The 20736-nt window shown below is 38.0% G+C and overlaps 1 protein-coding gene across 1 annotated transcript in view; it reads right to left on the minus strand.

Annotated features, from left to right (window-relative positions):
* Positions 1 to 20736, minus strand: part of C11H11orf80 (chromosome 11 C11orf80 homolog) — a 106351-nt gene that overhangs the window by 9382 nt on the left and 76233 nt on the right. The window contains exons 9-14 of the mRNA XM_041721784.1: positions 17007 to 17157; positions 13963 to 14109; positions 9538 to 9656; positions 8792 to 8902; positions 6674 to 6776; positions 2640 to 2650 (exon numbers count right to left, since the gene is read on the minus strand). Of these exons, the coding sequence (XP_041577718.1) occupies positions 2640 to 2650; positions 6674 to 6776; positions 8792 to 8902; positions 9538 to 9656; positions 13963 to 14109; positions 17007 to 17157 (642 nt within the window). The remainder of the gene's footprint in view (positions 1 to 2639; positions 2651 to 6673; positions 6777 to 8791; positions 8903 to 9537; positions 9657 to 13962; positions 14110 to 17006; positions 17158 to 20736) is intronic.

Here is a 20736-nt window from a genome sequence, read left to right on the forward strand (position 1 = left end):
GCCATCACTATGGCAACAGAATGGGGCAAAAGAGGTCATATCATTTCCTTATGAGTTCTCACTGTGCTATCAGAAAGGCTCAAGCAAAAGGTCTTCACAGGCTGAACACTTCTGGATCCTACCCACATACATCCTAGGTCCTATGATAATGGCACATGCTTACCCTGAACCCATCCCTAGAAATCTAAAGGTGTGGATAGCTGTAGTGAATGTAGTGAGACGCCCAAAAAGGAATGCCCAAGCCTTGACCCCCAGAACCTATAAATGTGACCTCATTTGGAAAAAAGGGTCTTTTCAAAAGTAATTAAGAATCTCAAGATAAGACCATCATGAATTTAGAGTAGGCCCTAAATCCAATGACAGGTATCCTTATAAAAGAGGCAGACGTAAATCTGACAGACATAGGAAAAAAGGGCCATGTGAAGATGGAGGCACAGACTGAAGTGTTGTGGCTGTAAGTCAAGGAACATCTGGAGCCACCAGAAGTTGGAAGGGGAATGGAAGGATCCTTAGAGCCTTTGGAGGAAGCATGGTTCTCCTAAAACTTTGATTTCGGATTTCATCTTTTTTATTTTATTTTTTTAAGTAGGCTCCATGCTGGGCTTGAGATCAAGACCTCAAGTGAGATCAAGAGTCCAATGGCTAGGGCAGCCTGGGTGGGGCGGGGCTTAGCGGTTTAGCACTGCCTTCAGCCTAGGTCATGATCCTGGGGACTGGGGATTGAATCCCACATCGGGCTCCCTGCATGGAGCCTGCTTCTCCCTCTGCCTGTGTCTCTGCCTCTCTCTCTCTCTCTCTCTCTCTCTCTGTCTATCATAAATAAATAAATAAATCTTTTAAAAAAAAAAGTATTTTCAATATTCTGGTAAGGTTTTAAACTAAAAATTCAATCTCTTTAATAGACAGAACTGCCACATATATAGCGCTCTATTTCTTCTTCTCTTTAATGATTTATTTGTTTGTTTATTTATTTGAAAGAGAGAGAGAGAGAGAGAGAACGAGCAGGAAGAAAGACAGAGGGGAAGGAAGAGAAGGAAGAGGGAGAAGCAGACTCATCACTGAGCAGGGAGCCTGATGTGGGCTCTGGGATCATGACCTGAGTCAAAGGCAGATGCCTAACTAATGGAGCCACCCAGGCGCTCCTAAAGCTATTTCTTTTTGAATGAACTTTAGTAATTTCTGTCCTTCAAGGAATTTGTCCATTTAATCTAAGTTGTCAAAATTACTGAAGTAACATTGTTCATAATTGTCTCTGATGATCTTTTTAATATCTGATGTTATTTCTCTAATTTCTGTAATAGAAATTGTATCTTTTCTCTTTTATTCTGATTAGTCTGGCTAAATGTTTATCAATTTTATAATCTTCTCAATGAACCACCTTTAAGTTTCATTGATTCTTCCTTACTGTTCTTCTGTTTTCTTTTTTATTCTCTTCCACTCTGACTTTATTATTTAATTTCTTCTGTTTAATTACTCTTCTTGTTCTAGTTTAAGTTGGAAGCTGAGACCATTGATTTGGGACCTTTTTCTTTCCAAACATAGGCATTTTTCCCTCTAAGTACTGCTTTAGAGACAGCTCACAGATTGATAACTTGCATTTCCATTTAAATTATTTTTCTAAAAAAAAAATTATTTTTCTAATTCTTCTTTTGATTTTGCGTTTGATCCATGGGTTATTTGTGTGTTACTTAATTTCAAAATATTTGGAATTTTCTAGATATCTTTCTGTCACTGATCTTACTTAATTCCTTCTGTAGTCAAAAACATACTTTGTATGACTTGAATCCTTTTAAGTTTATTGAGATGTATTTAATGGCTCAGAATAGGGTCTATCTTGTTAAATGTCCCTTTTGTACCTGAAAAGGATATTCTGCTGTGGTTGGGTGGAGTGTTTTATGATTATCAGTTAGGTCAAGTTAATTCATTGTGTTATTTAAGACTTCCATAGAAGTCTTATTATTGATTTTCTATCTACTTGTTTTACCAATTGTTAATAGAAGTATACTGAAATCTCCAAATATAATAGGGGATTTGTCTACTTCTCCTTATAATTCCATCAGTTTTTTTCGTTTCTTTTAGAGTTCTCTCAAGGGACACCTAGGTGGCTAAGCAGTTAAGCGTCTGTCTTCAGCTCAGGATGTGACCCTGGAGTTCCGGGATCGAGTCCCACAACAGGCTCCCTGCATGGATTTTTAAAGATTTTATTTATTTATTCATGAGAGACAGAGAGAGAGAGGCAGAGACATAGGCAGAGTTGGAGAAGCAGGCTGCATGCAGGGAGCCTGATGTGGGACTCCATCCTGGGTCTCCAGGATCAGGCTCTGGGCTGAAGGCGGCACTACACCGCTGAGCCACCTGGGCTGCCCAATATAAATAAAATCTTTAAAAAAAAATAAAGTTCTCTCAAAAGTTTCATGAATGTTTGGGGCTATTATTTTCATTACATTGTATTGTATTCATCATTATGAAATGACCCTCTCTATCCCTAGTAATATTCTTTGCTCTGAAATCTACTTTATAGCCTCTTGAAGTGCTTTTTTAAGCTTATTTTTAAGTAATCTCTACACTCAACATGGGGCTCAAACTTAAAATCCTGAGATCAAGAGTTGCATGCTCTACCAGCTGAGCCAGCCAGGTACCCTTCTTAGTGCTCTTTTGATTAGTGATATACCATGATATATATCTTAAGCATGGTATTATCTTTTTCCATCTTTTACATGTTGAATCTATTTCTGTCTTTATTTTTTAAATTATTTTTTTAATTGAAGTTCGATTTCCCAACATATAGTATAACACCCAGTCTTTATTTTAAAGTGGGATTCTTATAGGCAGCATATAGTTGGCTCTTGCTTTTACTTAATCTAACAATCTCTGCCTTTTCATGTAAATAGTTGTAAAGGCCCTTTACATTTAATATAACTGATATAGCTGAATTTACATATATTATCTTGCTAATTGTTTTCTATTTCTCATCTGTACTTTGTTCTCTTTTTTTTTCTGCCCTCTTTTTGATTATTTTTAAAAATAATATGCCCTCTGCCCGATAGGTATAGCCTCTCCTATTATCAACATCCCCCATCCAAATGGTACATTTGTTACAAACAATAAACCTTCATTGACACATCATTATCATTCAAAGTCCATAGTTTACATTAGAGTTTACTTAGTGTTATATGTTCTATGGCTTTGAGCAAATGTATAATGACATGTATCCGCTATTACAGAATCAGAGTAGTTTCACAGCCCTAAAAGTCCTCTGTGCTTTGTATATTAATTCCTCCTTTTCCTCTAACTCCTAGAAACCACTGCGTTTTTTTTTTACTGTCTCCATAGTTTTGCTTTTTCTAGAATATCATATGCTTGGAATCATTAAGTGTGTAACCTTTTCATATTGACTTCTTTTATTTAATAATATGCCTTCAAGCTTCCTCTGTGTGTTTTCATGGCTTGATGGCTCATTATTTCTTAGTGCAAAATAATATTCCATTGTCTGGATGTGCCAAAGTTTATTTATTCATTCACCTGCTGAAGGACATCTTGGTTGCTGCCAAGTTTGGCAATTATTAAGAAAGCTGCTATAAACGTCTGTGTTCATGTTTCCATGTGAACACAAGTGTTAACTCCTTTGGATAAATACCAAGGAGCATGATTATTGATCACATGGTAAGAGTATGTTTAGTTTTTTAAGAAACTACCAAACTCTTCCAAAGTAGTTGTATCATCTTGCATTCCTATCAGCAATGAATGAGAGTTCCTATTGTTCCACATCTTTGCCAGCATTTGGTGGTGTTAGTGTTCTGGATTTTGGTCATTGATCAAGGGATCTTATTGTTTTAATTTGAATTTCTCTGATGGCATATGATGTGGAGCATCTTCTCATGTGCTTATTTGTCATCTTATGTCTTTTTTGGTGAGGTGTCTGTTAAGGTCTTGGCCTGTTTTAAATTTTTTTTTTTATTGTGAGTTTTTGGATAATGGTCCTTTAACCATATGTGTCTTTTGAGTTGAATACTTTTTACGACTCCATTTTATCTACTTTCGTGGCTCAATACCTGTATTATTGTATTATTTCTGATGGTTCCTTTCATCTTTAACTTACCAGTCTACCTTCAGGTAATATTACACCACTCCACAGTATAAGTCCTTACAACAATATATTTCCACTTCTCTCCTCCTGGTTTTTGTGCTGTTGTTGTCGTCATACATTTTACTTTACCATAGCTTATAAATCTCATAATACATTATTGCTATTTTTGCTTTAAAGGGTTAATTACGTATTAAAGAGATTTAATTAAATTTTATATTTATCCATGTAGTCACCATTTTCAGTACTCTTCATTCCTTTGTATAGAATCAGGTTTCCAGATGGTATCACTTTTCTTCTGTTTGAAGGACTTCCTTTACATTTCTCATCTGAATTCTTTTAATTCTTGTATGTCAGAATAAGTCCTTATTGCATCGTTTTTTTACTTTATTTATTTATTTATTTATTTATTTTTAAAAGATTTTATTTATTTATTCATGAAAGGCACACACACAGAGAGAGAGGCAGAGACACAGGCAGAGGGAGAAGCAGGCTCCATGCAGGGAGCCAGACGTGGAACTCGATCCCAGGTCTCCAGGACCAGGCCCTGGGCTGAAGGCGGCGCTAAACCGCTGAGCCACCAGGGCTGGCCTACTTTATTTATTTTTAATATTTATTTATTCATAAGAGAGAGAGAGAGTGAGAGGCAGAGGGAGAAGCAGACTCCTGGCAGGGAGCCCGATGATGGACATTATCCCAGGACCCCTGGGATCCTGGGATCAGGGATCATGCCCTGAGCTAAAGGCAAATGCTCAACCACTGAGCCACCCAGGAGTCCTTCATCATTTTTCTTTTAAAGATATTCTTGTTAGGTAAAGAATCCTAGGTTGAAGGTTTTTTCTTCAGTACTGTAAAGATGTTGCTCCATTTTCTTCTAGATTATACTGTTTCTAATGAGAAATTTTCTGTAATCCTTATCTTTGTTTCCTTGTAAATAGCTTTCCCCAACCATTTGTTTTCAAGATTTTTTCTTTATCACCGGTTTTAACCAATTTAATTATGATGTGTCTTGGTGCAGTTTTGTTTTATGGGCTTGGTGTTTAAAATTCTTAGATCTGTGCATTTATAGATTCCATCAAATTTGGAAAAATTTCAGCCATTATTTCTCCAAATATATTTTCTGCCTCCATTTTTTCTTCAGATTCCCCAATTATACATATATTTAGGCTACCTGAAGCTGTCCGATAAGTCACAGATGTTCTATGCTTTATTATCATTATTTGGAAAGAAATCTTACCCTTTTAATTAATTATTTTTTTTGAGAGGTAGAGATAACAAGCACATGTGCAAGCAGGGGGTGGGGAGGTAGAAGGGAGAGGGAGAGAATCTTAACCAGACTCTGCACTAAGCATGGAGCCCAATGCAGGGTTCAATCTCATGACCCTGATATCACAACCTGAGCTGAAATCAAGAGTCAGATGCTTAACTGACCAAGCTACCCAGGGGCCCCTATTATTTTTTTAAAAGGTTTTATTCATTTATTCATGAGAGACACAGAGAGAAGTAGAGACATAGGCAGAGTGAGAAGCAGGCTCACTGCAGTGAGCCCAATAGGAGACTTAATCCCTGGACCCCGGGATCACATCCTGAGCCAAAGGCAGATGCTCAACCGCTGAGGCACCCAGGCATCCCAATAACTATTTTAGATCTATTTCATTTCAAAGTTTTTCTATTGTTATGTGTTTCTCCTTAGGTGTACAATGGGCCATTCATATGATCCAGTCTAATTTCCACCTCAGAGACATCATAATTTTCATCTTGACAGTTAGTTTTGGGTCTTTTTTTTATACCTTCCACATATCTACTTAATATGTTCAGTCTTTCCTCTAGAACATATGGAATACAGTTATAATAACAACTCTTTTATTGTCTTTGTCTACTAATTCTATCTTCTCTGTCAGTTCTGGATCAGTTTTGATTCAATAATTAATCAACTGATTAAGTTTTCTCTTCACTGTGGGTTGTATAGTCCTGCTTCTCAGCATACCTGTTAATACTGATTGGATGCAAAGCACTGTGAGTATTACCTTGGTGGTTGCTGGATATTTCTAATACTTCTATAAATATTCTTGACCTTTGTTTTGTGATGCTATTGAATTACTTGGAAACAACTTGATCTATGTCCTGCTTCTGTTTTTAAGCAGAGGAGTGTTTATTTGGCAGAGGTTTAATTTTTCTCCATTCCCAAGGCAAGTCTCTTCTTAGTATCCTACCTGATGCTCCATAAAGTACAAACCTTTCCTCTCTAGTTGATAGAAATATTTTATTCAAACCTCCAACAATCACTTTAGGTATGCATTATTCCTATTTTACTGATAAAGAAACTAAGGCTTAGAAAGATTAAATAGCTTCCACAATACCACACAACTAATTAGTGGCAGAAATGGAATTCGAGCAACATATAGCCATGCTCTTGACCTCTGTGTAATACTATATTCTATAAAATTTTCTTAAACCACAGTCTTTCTTGCTGAAAAACTAATCTCAGATTGTGCAATCTAAAGTACCTGCACCTAACCACCCTGTATACAGAGTTCTCACACATCAATATGGAAGATTTCCACCAAAGTACTGATTAATACTTTATACTTACCTGCTTCATCTCACATGAGCAGCAGGGAAGATATCGATGCCAGGTGATCTCATGAAATGATTTATTCAGTTTGGTCCCAAACTCTTGAGTGTCAGCTGCCTAGAATAGGCCAGAGATGGAACACGCTGAATTCCAGTACTGGCAACCAAAAGGAGGGTATCCATAGGATACGAGAAGAGGATGAGACAAATAGGAAGGCAACCCACTGACATCCTTCATATATTGTATTAGGAGTTTCCTTAATTCCTATGGATACAGGAGAAGTAGAGAGAAGGCCTGTGATACTGGGATACTTGGCATGAGACAGGTAGTTGTGGCTCCTATGTCTTCCAATTACTGTTACTTAAGCAAGATCCTTCACATAAGGCCTTTGTTCTCTTATCTCTATAGGAAATATATATTCCAGAGATCCATCTGTTCATAAAGGGGTTATATAAATTTCTTTCTTCTAAAACAAGTTCCAAGAGAGCAGAGGTTCCGCTATATTCAACTAAGGCTGATATAAGAACTTTTCCTCAGAAGTCTTTTAGGGAAGAAAGGAAGAAGATAATATCATCCATAGGAATGGGTAATATACTTTTTAGTATATATATTTAGTATATGGGTATACTTTTTAGTATAGAATAACAGGATATTAGAATTTAAGGGGACAAGAGTAATCATCTAATACAACATACTAATTATATAGATGAGAAAACTGAATCCAAAGAGAAGAAATGACCCATCTAAGATCTCATGGCTTGTTAATACAAAAGTTAGGGCTGACCTTAGGAATGCCAACACAGCATTCTTATTGACCCTGTGCTATCCACATTATCCAGAAAGCTGAAGCTGCAGGATGCACTAGATTATAAAGATGTTATACTCTTAGACCTAGTAATTCCACTTATAGAGATTTATTCTGGGAAATAATTCAGAAGAGGCAAGTTATCACACAGAGGTATTAACTGCAATATTATTTATAATGGCAAAAAGAATATAAGCAACTTAAATGCCTATCATTAGGGAAACGGTTCATTAAGTTAGATTAAACCAGTGCAGTGGAATTAGGTAACTAAAACAAATTCTAAGACAGTTGAAATGGCAGGGAAATGTCAAATTATATATGAATATAGAATATTTTGGTTACAACTATCCAATATAACTTATATGAGATAATATGCAAAAATTTTAAATTACAGTGATAAATATTAGCTATTTTATCTTTTTTTAAATTTTTTAAATTTATTTATGATAGTCACACAGAGAGAGAGAGAGAGGGGCAGAGACACAGGCAGAGAGAGAAGCAGGCTCCATGCACCGGGAGCCCAATGTGGGATTCGATCCCGGGTCTCCAGGATCGCGCCCTGGCCAAAGGCAGGCACCAAACCACTGCGCCACCCAGGGATCCCAAATATTAGCTATTTTAAATTTTGAATGTATCATACTATTTTTCAAGAAAAAAGTACAAAAAAATAAAGCAAAAGATATGGAATGAATGGGTCACCCCACTGATAATACCAACTGGTCAGCACACATTCCTTAAAGGTAAAAAAGAAACTAATATTTATTCAGTACCTACCATGTGCTATGCATGTTCACACTTAGCCCTCACTCTTGTAATAACCCTCTGAGGTACTATTATTTTTTCCAATGTATAGATGAAGCTCAGAGAAATTAAGTACAGGCTTGAGTCCACATAGCCAGTTAGTAAATAAGCCAAGAATTGAACTTAGGTCTTTGATCTCAATTGTTACACTATTCCATACTGCCAAATATGTGTAATACATAAGGCTACTCAGTTACTTCCAATGTTTTCTGTCACCATGAGGTAACAAAACATTATTCAACAGAGAACTGGGAATCACTGATCTAGTCTTAGCTCTAACTGTAACTAGTTTGTGACCTAAAGCAAGTAGAAATTTTAGGTAACTTATTTTCTCATTTATAAAATAGTATACATATACTATCCATTCAATAAATATTTCTTAAAAGACCACAGGCCTATACTATGTAGGATCACAGTATGAGAAAATGAAATAATGTTTCTAAAAACTCTGAACATATTCCTATGATAGGTAGTATAATATCATTAAAATTCTGGCAGTATTAAGCAGCCCCAATTTCCTACTAACTTGAAGAGTCTGGAGACAGATCTTTCGGAAGCTACTGCTGGTGCTTCCAGTCACGATACTCATGATGGAATTTACAGCCACTGAGAGTGAGGCCTGCAATTTCTGATGATCCTAAGAAATATAACAAGTAAGGAGAGATGACTGTTTATAATAATCCCAAGCTGCTGGTTCAGAGAATCCCAAAGGAATTAAAGATTTCAGTAGGACCAGAATTTCAACAACTCTTCCCCCTCTATCAACAATACTTAGTGAGATCACACCATATAAAGGACAACTTTACTCTCTTAGTGTGGTTGTTATTTCCCTGAAAAGGGGGCCATATGAAGTTAAGCAATATGCTGCCAAAAGTACACAGGACAGAAGAAATCAGAAAGTCATATAGGAAGAGAAAGTGATGTTAGAAAGCATTAGGAAATGAGGGAAGAATGTAAGATTTAGTGAAGCAGTAGTTCCAGAAGTATATGTGGGAAGGGAAGATAGACAGATAAGGAAGAGGCTCATTATTAGTCATTTTTCTATATTATTTTGTCCCCATTTACTCAAATTCATCTATTAGGAGATAAGACTGGTTACAGTGACATATTCTAAGTTAAAGCTTGAGTTCCTAGGCAAGAGGCAGTATAAGGATCAGCCAAGGTGACAAAAGAGGAAGAGGCATTAAGGGAGGGCTCTTAGGCTTTGTCATATTCTCTAGTTCTTTTTTCTTAGAGACAGTAGGAGAAAACAAGCAATGAATCTCTTATTACCTTAGCCTGGTAATGTTGCTCCAAGGCCTGGTCCACAGCAACCTGGATGGAATCTTGCACTACACTGTGGCTCTCTGTGAGGATGGTACTGAGATGAGCAGTGAGCAACGTGTAGACTCCTAAGGAAAGGAAAAATATTGGTAACCTTGAGTGAGAATTGCCACTTCAAGACTGCTGTTATGTGCTATGAGTCAAAGTCTCTAGGAACAAGAGGCCACTTTTGCCTATCCACAAATAATTACTTTTTTAGATGAAAACAAAACCAAAACCACTAACCCAGCAACTTTCAAACCCACCGAGTTCCACTTACAAATGAAAGAAAGCTTCGAAAATCAGTGTGAAGGTTGACATTATTTTTGAAGAAACAAGCAAGGGATCTTGTTTAATTCATATCAGAAACAGAAATATATACCACATACTATAAAAAATTATACTGGTGACTCTCAAAGGATAGGAGAAGGAGGAAGAGAAAAAGCCTCCTGGAGAGTGTGTTTATCCATTCCTGTGTGAGCATCACTGTTGTGATGAGCCACTGTTATCATCAAGGTCTCAATCCTTTCATGTATGCTGTGATACAGAAAAAGTTAACACTCACAAAGATGACTCTGAGACTGCTTGTATAAGGTCTTTTAAAATGGGGGCTATTTCTGTAAAGTAACCATAGGCACCACTGCTCAGCAGAAAAGCTAACAGGTAAGAGTGATAGGCAAAATATGTCATCTAACAATAGGCTAGCACTGATGACCCAGAGGCAACAGACATAGGAAGACAATTTCACTTTATACTTGAGAAAATATTTTTCTTTCTTTTTTTTTAAAGGTTTTATTTATTTATTCATGAGAGATAGAGAGAGAGAGAGGCAGAGACACAGGCAGAGGGAGAAGCAGGCTCCGTGCTGGGAGCCTGATGTGGGACTCGATCCCGGGACTCCAGTATCATGCCCTGCACCGAAGGCAGGCGCTCAACTGCTGAGCCACCCAGGGATCCCAAGAAAATATTTAATTAACGCTTCCTTTTTCAGTGTTTTTTCTATTCTCTCCTACATAGTCTGTTCAAAGGCACTACGGTGAAGCAGCCTACAGCTGGCTGGTTTTCTCAGGGCTGCATTAAAAATGCAAACCAGAAGGTACCTTTTCTACCCCAAGGCACCATGATGCTTTCCCAGAAAGGAATGTAAAATGTGGTCTACTCAAAGGGGTCTGAAGAACATAGATTCTAGAGTGAATTCTACCACTTATTGGTGACCAAGTTCCCTCACTTTTCTCACTTCAAAACTAAAATTGGCTTTATACCACCTGCTTTAACAGGCATGTCATGGAGACAAACTCAGATAGTATCTATGAAGTGTTTTGAAATGTATATTGCAATATTCAAAGGGAAAATATCACTATTGCTATGATGCTATCATATGGATTACTGTTTTCTATAGTTTGGTGCTAAGAATAGCTTCAAGAAATCAGTTAGACCCCTTTAGAAAGCAGACATTTAATTAAAAAGCTACAAGTTTGTTCCCCTAAAACTGCTGATACTACCAGATGCCTTTAACGTTGTAGCAAAATAATGAGTTAATCATAGAAAAGTTACCATGACAAGGTGGGCAGGAGGCCAGTTAAGTGATTTTTTTAAGACACATGGAAACAGACTGTAGTTCTGCACAATCTGTTTCCTAAAAGTAGCTCTAGAGAAAGCTTTCAAGGATATGAGAAAGGATAAGGGAAAAAAAGATAAAATTACTGTATCTCTAACCATATATTTATATCTACCTACCTTTACCATACATCCTTTTTCAAAGGCTAGTCCTAAACTACCAGATGTGTAAGGAAATTTGAAAAGATACAGAGAATGAGGGTGCATGGGTGGCTCAATTGGTAGAGTGGTTGGCTCTTGATTTTGGCTCAGGTCATGATCTCGGGGGTTCTGGATCAAGCCCAGCATCATTGTCACTGGGCTGTATTCTCAGTGGGGAGGCTGTTTTAGGGTTTTTTTTCTCTCTCTCTGCCTCTCCCCCTATGTTCCCTCCCCCACTCTTTCTCAAATAAATAAACCTTTTTTTAAAAGTTAGTATGCTTTTTAATGCAGTGATGAACTTCTATTTAGTCCAATATTGAGTGTCATTACCTGAAATGCTATAGGGTCAAACCAAACAGATGTATAAACTATCACAGTACTACAAAAATGACAGAAAACACTTTTTTTTTTTAGGAATTGGAGTTCTTTAGGCGTGTTCAATAGGAATCAGAAAATGGTGTCAGACTTTATGTCATCCTAGGGAAGACTGAATGTGATAATTCCCTCTAGCAGACCTCAAAAAAAACCCAAAACCAAAACCAAAAAGAACCAACAAAAAAACCCTGCTGAAAGATAGTATATCTTAAGTCTTAAGAGGGTCTTTAGACTTGGAAGGGACTTTGTAGCATCTAGTCTAACAATTTCATGTTAAATATATGAAAAAGGAAGATCAGATGATGTTTGTGACTTGTTTCCCAAAAATCACCAAGGAATTTGGTAGCAGAACTAAAATTAAACCCAGCTTTGTTGACTTCACCCTAAAGTCATTTCCACTATACTAAGAGGCTTCTCTTATCAGCCTCTGTCCACTTGAGTGCAGGCCAAGAAACAACCCTAGGCATCCTCATTTTGTCCTCCCCGATGGAAGCCTCATTAGTTTGGGTCTCTTCTTCTTCTTCTCTCTCTCTCTCTCTTTTTTAAGATTTTATTTATTCATGAGAGACACAGAGAGAGACAGGCAGAGACATAGGCAGAGGGAGAAGCAGGCTCCCTGTGGGGAGCCTGATGTGGAACTTGATCCCAGGACCCTGGGATTACAACCTGAGCCAAAGGTAGACAGATGCTCAACCACTGAACCACCGAGATGCCCCAGTTTGGGTCTCTCCTATGCTCCCATTCTATGGCCTTGATGAATGGAACAGCGGAGCAACAGCCAACAATAGCTCTTCAAATAAAGAGTTGTAAGCCAGAGCCCAGGAAAGCAGTGCGCTTCTTGCCTAAACAATATATAATACTGGGAAAAGACTGGAGAAGCATAGAAGGAAGGCAGTAGGAAGAACTCCACAGCTGACAACAGTTTGTTCAATAAATAGCTGGCACCAGTCAACATGAGCTCTTCTGATCTGGGGATATAAGCTGTCTCATTTATCTCATGATTCAGTAGGAGCAGGCCACATCAAACAGCACTGGAATGGCTGGAGTAGAGTCCCAAGAAAAAACACTGGCTCACAGAGAAAGAACACAGGAATATATCAGAAGCATCAAAAGGGAGGCTTATGAGCCTTTCTTTAGATATTTGTAAGCTCCACTTCTTGCTACTTACTTCCCTCTAAGTTTAGGAGGGCATTGAGAAACACTCAAATTTGGGATACCTGAGTGGCTCAGTCAGTTAAGTGTTTACCTTCAGTCCAGATCATGATCCCAGGGATGGCACCCTGGGATGCAGCCCTGGAATGGAGCCCTGTATTGGGTTCCCTGCTCATCAGGGAGTCTGCTTCTCCATCTCCCCCTCTCCTCCCTGCTCTCTCTCAAATAGATAAATAAAATCTTTAAAAAAAAGAAACACTTAAATTTATATCTCAGGGCTTATTGGATTAAAATGCACAAGCCAAATCCTGCTCATACTCAGTGTTTTTCAAACTTTACTATATTTATAAATTACCTGAGAATCTTGCTAAAAATGCAGATTCTTGAGCCATACCATATTTTTACATTATAACAAAATACTGAGTTAATCCTTGACTCAGCACATTTTCAAATACTGCAGGTGATTCTGACTCATGGACCACCAAACAGAACCTTTTTGATAACAAAAACAAGTTAAACAAGTTATCTTAAGCAAGGACAATTTCTAGAGGTTTATGAGGCAATCACATAAAGTCATTCACACCAATATACTCCCGTACCTCCTTATATTGTAGCTGAGATGCTGCATCAAGGCCAAGTAAGGCCAATAACATTTCTTGATTCCACCTGGAAAAGCAATAATGTGGTGGACAGTTCTCAGGCCTGAGCTTTAAAAACGTACTGATATCTGAGTCTTGCCTCAGGCCAAGGAAACCATAATCCCTGGGGGTGAGGTCTGAGCATTTCTTAGAAGTTCCCCAGGTATATATCATGCAGCTAAGGTTGAGAACCACTCATCTGAAGTAACAGACTGTAGAGAGCATTATAGGAAGTATACACTGATATCTGGCCAATTAAATCTGGGAATGTCATCATTTAAGTGATGTTTCAAGATACAAACCTTTTCCATAGATCATATCATTTGTTTAACTTATTTAAGCAAGGTTTTTCATTAAAATTCATTATTCTACAGAAATATATGTAATTCAGATTATGTGCATCATATATAGTCTCCCTTTCTTTACTCTCTTAACATTTAGGCACACCCAAACTAGCAGCCCCTATACCTACTCCATAGTTCTGTTTGCTGGACTGGAAATCCACTCTGAAAATCCACAAAGAGAAAAAGCAGCAGAGTTTGTCCCTGGGAGTCCATATTCTGAGACTGATCTCTCTCACTGGATTCCACCTGATAACTCACATCTGGAAGCACCAAATCTAGAGGACAAGATATTACACTGTAGTCTAAGATAAGTAAAGCCCTCAGAATGATAAGTGAATAAAGAACCTATGTCTCAAACAAAGAAGGATGTGAGACAGACTGAAATTTGAACACTCCCTTCTCCTCCTGAACCTGTTTCTCTATCCATATGATGGAAGCAAATAATAGCGACTCACAGAAGGAACATAAAAATAACAACTGGGTGTGCAAAATGCAAACCAAACAGCACTCCTTAGAATTTACTGGGAAACATTAATACATTTATTCATTCCCCGTACAACTTTCTCAGATAGCTATCGCTAGTAAGAGGCAAGAGGTCAGCGGTGCCTGGGTGACTCAGTCAGTTAGGCCTTTGGCTCAGGTCCTGATCCCAGCGTCCTGGGATTGAGCCCCCATTGGGCTCCCTACTCAGCGGGGAGCCTGTTTCTTCTTCTCCCTCTGTCCCTCCCCCTGGTTGTGCTCTCCCTGTTATCTCTTTCAAATAAATAAACAAAATCTTTAAATTAAACAAAAGGCAAGAGGTCAGAGTCAAGTTTGAGTAATGATAAGGACAACAGCTAATTTGTATTAAATGCTTACTACATGACACTTACTGTGTTAAACTCTTCACATGAACTATCTAAACATTTAGACTTCACAACAGCACTGTGTCATAGGACCTATTCTTAGGTCACTTTACAGATAAGAGGTACAAATAGGTTAAATACATTGTCCGACATGGTGGAACTGATTTTAGACTCAAAGTCTGCATTCTTAACCACATTACTATGTAATATTTGTATTCCCAAGTAATCTGATGCCCTACAGTCACTTTTTAGCACCTTGATCCTTTAGAATACAATAATGATAGTCCTAAATTCCACCCAGATCCATATGGAGAATATCTCCATGTGGATTCTGGTTCTGTCCTTGAGAGTAATGAGGGAGGGAAAGAGGTGAAGGGACATTTTCTATATTACTTATTTCCAAAGTTAACTGAGCAAGTTCAGGCATCACAAATTGGCAAAAAATGAAAGGAACTGACAAAGCATGAAAATAAAAATGAATGAGAAAAGGAAACATAAAAAAAAGAAAAAGAAAAGAAAAGGAAACATAGAGAGCCTTAGAGTAGAGATTCAAAAATTCTAATGGCAGGACATCCTACCTGTTAAGATCAGGCATTCTTTCTTCCCCAAAAAACTCACTTCTATAGACCCTATTCATTGATTTTAGGGGGGGGTATCTATCTCCTGGATCTGAATGCCTGTTTCCCTCCCCACGTTAGGGAAGTTCTCAGCTATAATTTGTTGAAATACACTTTCCGGTCCTCTGTCCTTTTCGGAGCCCTCTGGAACCCCAATTAAAGGTAGATTTTTCCTTCTGAGGCTGTCATTTATTTACCTTAGCCTTTCCTCATGGTCTTTTCATTGTTTTTCTCTTTTTTCCTCAGCTTCCTTCCTTGCCATCAACTTGTCTTCTATGTCACTCACTCTTTCTTCTACTTCATTAACCCTCATTGTTAGGACTCCAGTTTGGATTGCATCTCATTTAATTGATTTTTCATTTCAGCCTGATTAGATTTAAATTCTGCAGTCATGAAGTCTCTTGAATCCTTTATGCTTTTGTCCAGAGCCACCAGTAGCTTTATAATTGTGCTTCTGAACTGGCTTTCTGACATCGAATTGTAATCCAAATTCTGTAACTCTGTGAGAGAATACTGTTTCTGATTATTTCTTTTGTGTGGGTTCTTTCTAATCATTTTGCTCAGTGCAGAGTGGTTAAAAATGAGTTGTACTTGTTAGAAGCACAAACTCTTCTCTCTGTAGCGTTCTAGCTGTTCTCTCTTTAAATCTCAGGCCGAATTCATAGGTTTTCAGGATGATTTGAAAGTTATCTAGGTAAGTTGGTGGGGACAGGTGACTTGGGGACTCAGCTCTTCCACCATCTTGCTCCGCCCCCTACAGACCCTATTCAAAGACACACACACTCTGTACACATTCATTGCACACTCCATAACAACTACCAACTCAATAAAAAAAAATCCTTACTCTGAGGCTTCCTTCTCAGAGAAGATTCTATCATTCTCCCTGATATACTTCTCCATCCCAGGAGGCTTCAGTCTTCTCATATCAGTCACAGCTCTAGAATGCCTCTTCCTCACTGGTCACCTTCCTCAGGATCCAGTTTACCAGACTACCTTCTAAATTTCAAAGGATTCTAGCTAATGGTCATCAAGCTCAAGACTGTAAACCTCCTAAATATCACCTCATGGTTTCATATTCCTACTTTCCTGTTTTACTTTTTGGTTCAGTTATTAAGTGTCCAACTCTCAGCATGATTCAAAGTTAATGTGGTTAGGCTTTACATGAAAACTACAGCTAGTTTCCTAGGTTCATTACTACATGGTTTATACCCCTGCTTTGTATTTATATGGTGTTTTAATCTTTTAAAGTAATTTTATGTGCATTTTTATGTCATTAGGAGATATTTCTCTTCCACAGTATTTCAATGATGTTAGTAACCCTTCTAAAACCCCAGAGTGACAGATTAAGATACAACAGAAACCTTCTGAACAAGTTCTTACAAGATAAAGTTTTCTACTTGACTATATCAAGAGGTCCAGGAAGAGAGGAGGCCGTAGAGGAAGTGAGAGGAAAACCAGCATAAATATGTAATGCCAAAATACTTAGGCTCTAATGCAGCTTTGCCTACTGACCTGTCGTGGACTTCGTACCAGCAGCCCCCAACCTAAGTCCCCAACCTACCAGCAGCCCCCAACCTACCAGCAGCCCCCAACCTAAGCCATCGGATTACCATGTCCCATTTTTTTTGTACACCTGCTATTTATATTTCCTTGCATTTCTCTGATATTCTCCAGGTTTCTTTATTCCTGTGAAAAGAGAGGGAAATATACCTCTATCCAAACTGAGATCCAAATTGGGCACCATACACAAGTGGTATTTCTTCCAGTCAATGAAATAACAGATATCTTTGAAGACAGTAGTATTTGGCTGCTCCTGACTTGGCAATATCAGAGGCAGACCTGAAGGTCCATACAGAAATATGTATAGTTGCTAAAGAAAAGTATTAGATTTTAGTTTTTTATGACTATGTATTCATTTGCATAAAACAAACATAACACTGACCTGGTTCACACTCCTAGAAATAAACTAGGGTGCTAGAGGATTATATATTAAGCCTTTCCACATTGAATATAGGTGCGAGGCACCAGAGATAGATACCCTAGAATCCCTAGAAATTTATTTTATTGTTTTTTAATTTTTTATTTTTAAGATTATATTTTTTTATTTATTCAGAGAGAGAGAGAGGGGCAGAGTCACAGGCAGAGGGAGAAGCAGGCTCCATGCAGGGAGCCCAATGTGGGACTCGATCCCGGGTCTCCAGGATCACACCCCGGGCTGCAGGAGGCGCTAAACCACTGCACCACCGGGGCTGCCCTCCCTAGAAATTTAATCTGGGTTTAAGAGTGTGTTACAGGTATAGTATTGGTACAATTAGTTTATTTTTTCATCCTACTCATTTCATCATAGGTTTTTTGTGGTACTACAGACTAAACACTATACTAAGTTCAGAGGACACAAAGATGAATATTAGATTTAATATCTACCTTCAAGTTATCATATTTATAGTATTGGAGATATATATAAAAATTAGTAAAATATGGCATGATACATGCTAGAAGTATATACAAAGAAATATCTTTCAGGAAGTATTTGAGTGTATTCAGATAAAGAAGGAAATTCCTTGTCCTGGGACAACTGGGTGGCTCAGCGGTTGAGCATCTGCCTTTGACTCAGGGCTCGGGTCTCACATTGGGCTCCTATGGAGAGCCTGCTTCTCCATCTGCCTGTGTCTTTGCCTCTCTCTCTGTCTCTCATGAATAAATAAATAAAAATCTTTAAAAAAATAAATTAAAAAAAAGATAAATTCCTTATCTTCCCTAAGCATTTTCTCTAAACCAAGACCAAGGGGGTCAGGCCTCTAAAATGCTTTCCTTCTCTTGATTTCACTACAACCCTCGCTCGCCCTTTAACCCAGGGTTTCTCCACCTTAGCACTACTGGCACTTTGGGCCAGATAATTTTTTATTGTAGGGGCTGTCCTGTGCACTGTAGGATGGTGAGCAGTATCCCTGGCCTCTTCCCACTAGGTGCCAGTAGCACCCCGAGTCATGACAGTCAAAAATGTCCCCCCAATATTCCCAAATGTCCTCTGGGGACAAAATTATCCAGTTAAGAATACTTAACCCTTTTTATCCCCTGAACCAAGGCTAAAGAAACAAGAAATATATTTTCCTTTATCTTTTTTTTGTTTCATCCTCTTTTTATAGGGTAAACATGAGGAATGCCTGGGTGGCTCAGTGGTTAAGCGTCTGCCTTCAGCCCAGGGTGTGATCCTGGAGTCCCGGGATTGAGTCCCACATCAGGCTCCCCACATGAGCCTACTTCTTTCTCTGCCTATGTCTCTGCCTCTCTCTCTCTCATAAATAAATAAATAAATAAATAAAATCTTTTAAAAAATTGGGTAAACATGAACTTTAAGTGTGAAGATTAAAATCCTTACCCAGGGATCCCTGGGTGGCGCAGCGGTTTGGCGCCTGCCTTTGGCCCAGGGCGCGATCCTGGAGACCCGGGATCGAATCCCACGTCGGGCTCCCGGTGTATGGAGCCTGCTTCTCCCTCTGCCTGTGTCTCTGCCTCTCTCTCTCTCTCTCTCTGTGACTATCATAAATAAATAAAAAATTAAAAAAAAAATCCTTACCCAGTAGGTACTGGGTAAGTCACAGCAGGACAAAGGGAGACAGTACCCATAAATGAAGTCTCTATCAGAAATCTAAGACATTTACACAGGAGCTAAGGCCAATACATTTACTGTTTAGAGCCAAGGGAGCTTTGATGCACTGCAAACTCAGGAAGAGTGGGGTGTTTGAAGAGTCAAAATGTGTGAATGTCTTTTAATTGGGTTGTTGAAACTATTACATATAAATACTGGTATGGTTAGGTTTAGCCTACCATCTTGTTAAGTGTTTTGCATTTATTTGTTCCTTATATTTCCCTCTTTTCTATTTTTGGGTTTCTATTTTGGACTGGGTGTTTTTTTAAATTCCATCTTATCCCCTTTTTGGACTTCTTAGTTACCATTCTTTGTTGTAGTAACTTAGGGATTGCTTTAGGCTTTATAGTATAAACTTTTAGTTTATCCTGTCTACCTTAAATGATATTATAATAGACATTATAACAATCATTTTCCTTTTGCCTGAGCATTTAACATTTCTTATAATATAGATCTGCTGGTGATGAAATCTTTTGTACATCTGAAAAATTCTTTATTTTGCCTTCATTTTTTAAAAATATTTTCTCTTGATATAAAATCCAGGTTAAGTTTTCTTTTCTTGTATTATTTTACAAATGTTGCTTCAGGCATCTGTGTGGTTCAGTCAGCTAAGTGTCTGATTCTTAATTTCAGCTCAGGTCATGATCTCAGGGTCCTAAGATGGAGCCCTGTGCTGGGTTCTACACTCAGCGGGGAGTTTGCTGGAGATTCTCTCTCTCCCTTTCCCTGCCCCTCCTGGTTTCTCCCTCTCTAAAATAAAGAAATAAATCTTAAAAAATAAAAAAGATTCTCCATTTCCCTCTACCCCTCCACCCCTGCTCCTGTGCCCTTAAAAAAACAAAAAATAAAATAAAAACATTGCTTCACTTTCTCCTAGTTTCCAGTGAGAAATCTGAGGTAATTCCTCTCTTTGTTCCTCAGTATGTTAATATGTCCTTTTACCTCTAGCCGCTTTTAAGGTTCTTCATTATTGGCCTTAACCAATTCGATTATAAATGTGTCTTGATATAATTTTATTCATGTTTCTTATGTTTAAAGTTTGTTGATCTTCTTGGATCTGCAGGTTTATACTTTTCATCAAATTTGGAAATTTGGGGGACAGTATTTCCTCAAATATTTTATTTGCCCTCCCTCTCTGTAGGAATACAATTATATGTCACCAAATGAGGCCATGAGATGTTATCCCAAGTTCAGAGAAGCCTTGTTTACTTTTTTAGTATGTTTGTTTCATTTTAGTTTCTATTGTTGTCTTTAAGTTCACTAATCTTTTCTTCTGCAATGTGTACATCTGCCACTAACCTCATCTAGTGTATTTTTATCCTAAAAATTGTAATTTCTATATTTAGATATTTATTTGGGTGTTTGTTTTAAGATTTTTACTTATTTATTCATGAGAGACACAGAGAGAGAAGCAGAGATACAGGCAGAGAGAGAAGCAGTCTCCCTGTGGGGAGCCCAATGCAGGACTCAATCTCAGGACCCCGGGATTGAGACCTGAGCCAAAGGCAGGCAGTCAACCACTGAACACCAAGATGCCCCTATTTTGGGTGTTTGTTATATCATTTGTGTCTTTACTTAATATGTTCAATTTTTTCCTCTCACTTCTTGAATATGTGGATATAGTTATACCTGTCTTAATGTTCTTATTTACCAATCCTATCACCTGTATAATTTCTGGGCAGTTCTCATTGACTGATTTTTCTTTCTTTTATTATGGGTCCTATTTTCCTGCTTATTTGCATGCTATATAATTTTTTATTGGATGTCCAGCATAGTAAAGTTTAATTGGTT

This window comes from Vulpes lagopus, chromosome 11 (assembly GCF_018345385.1).
Source record: "Vulpes lagopus strain Blue_001 chromosome 11, ASM1834538v1, whole genome shotgun sequence".
NCBI classification, from domain to species: domain Eukaryota; kingdom Metazoa; phylum Chordata; class Mammalia; order Carnivora; family Canidae; genus Vulpes; species Vulpes lagopus.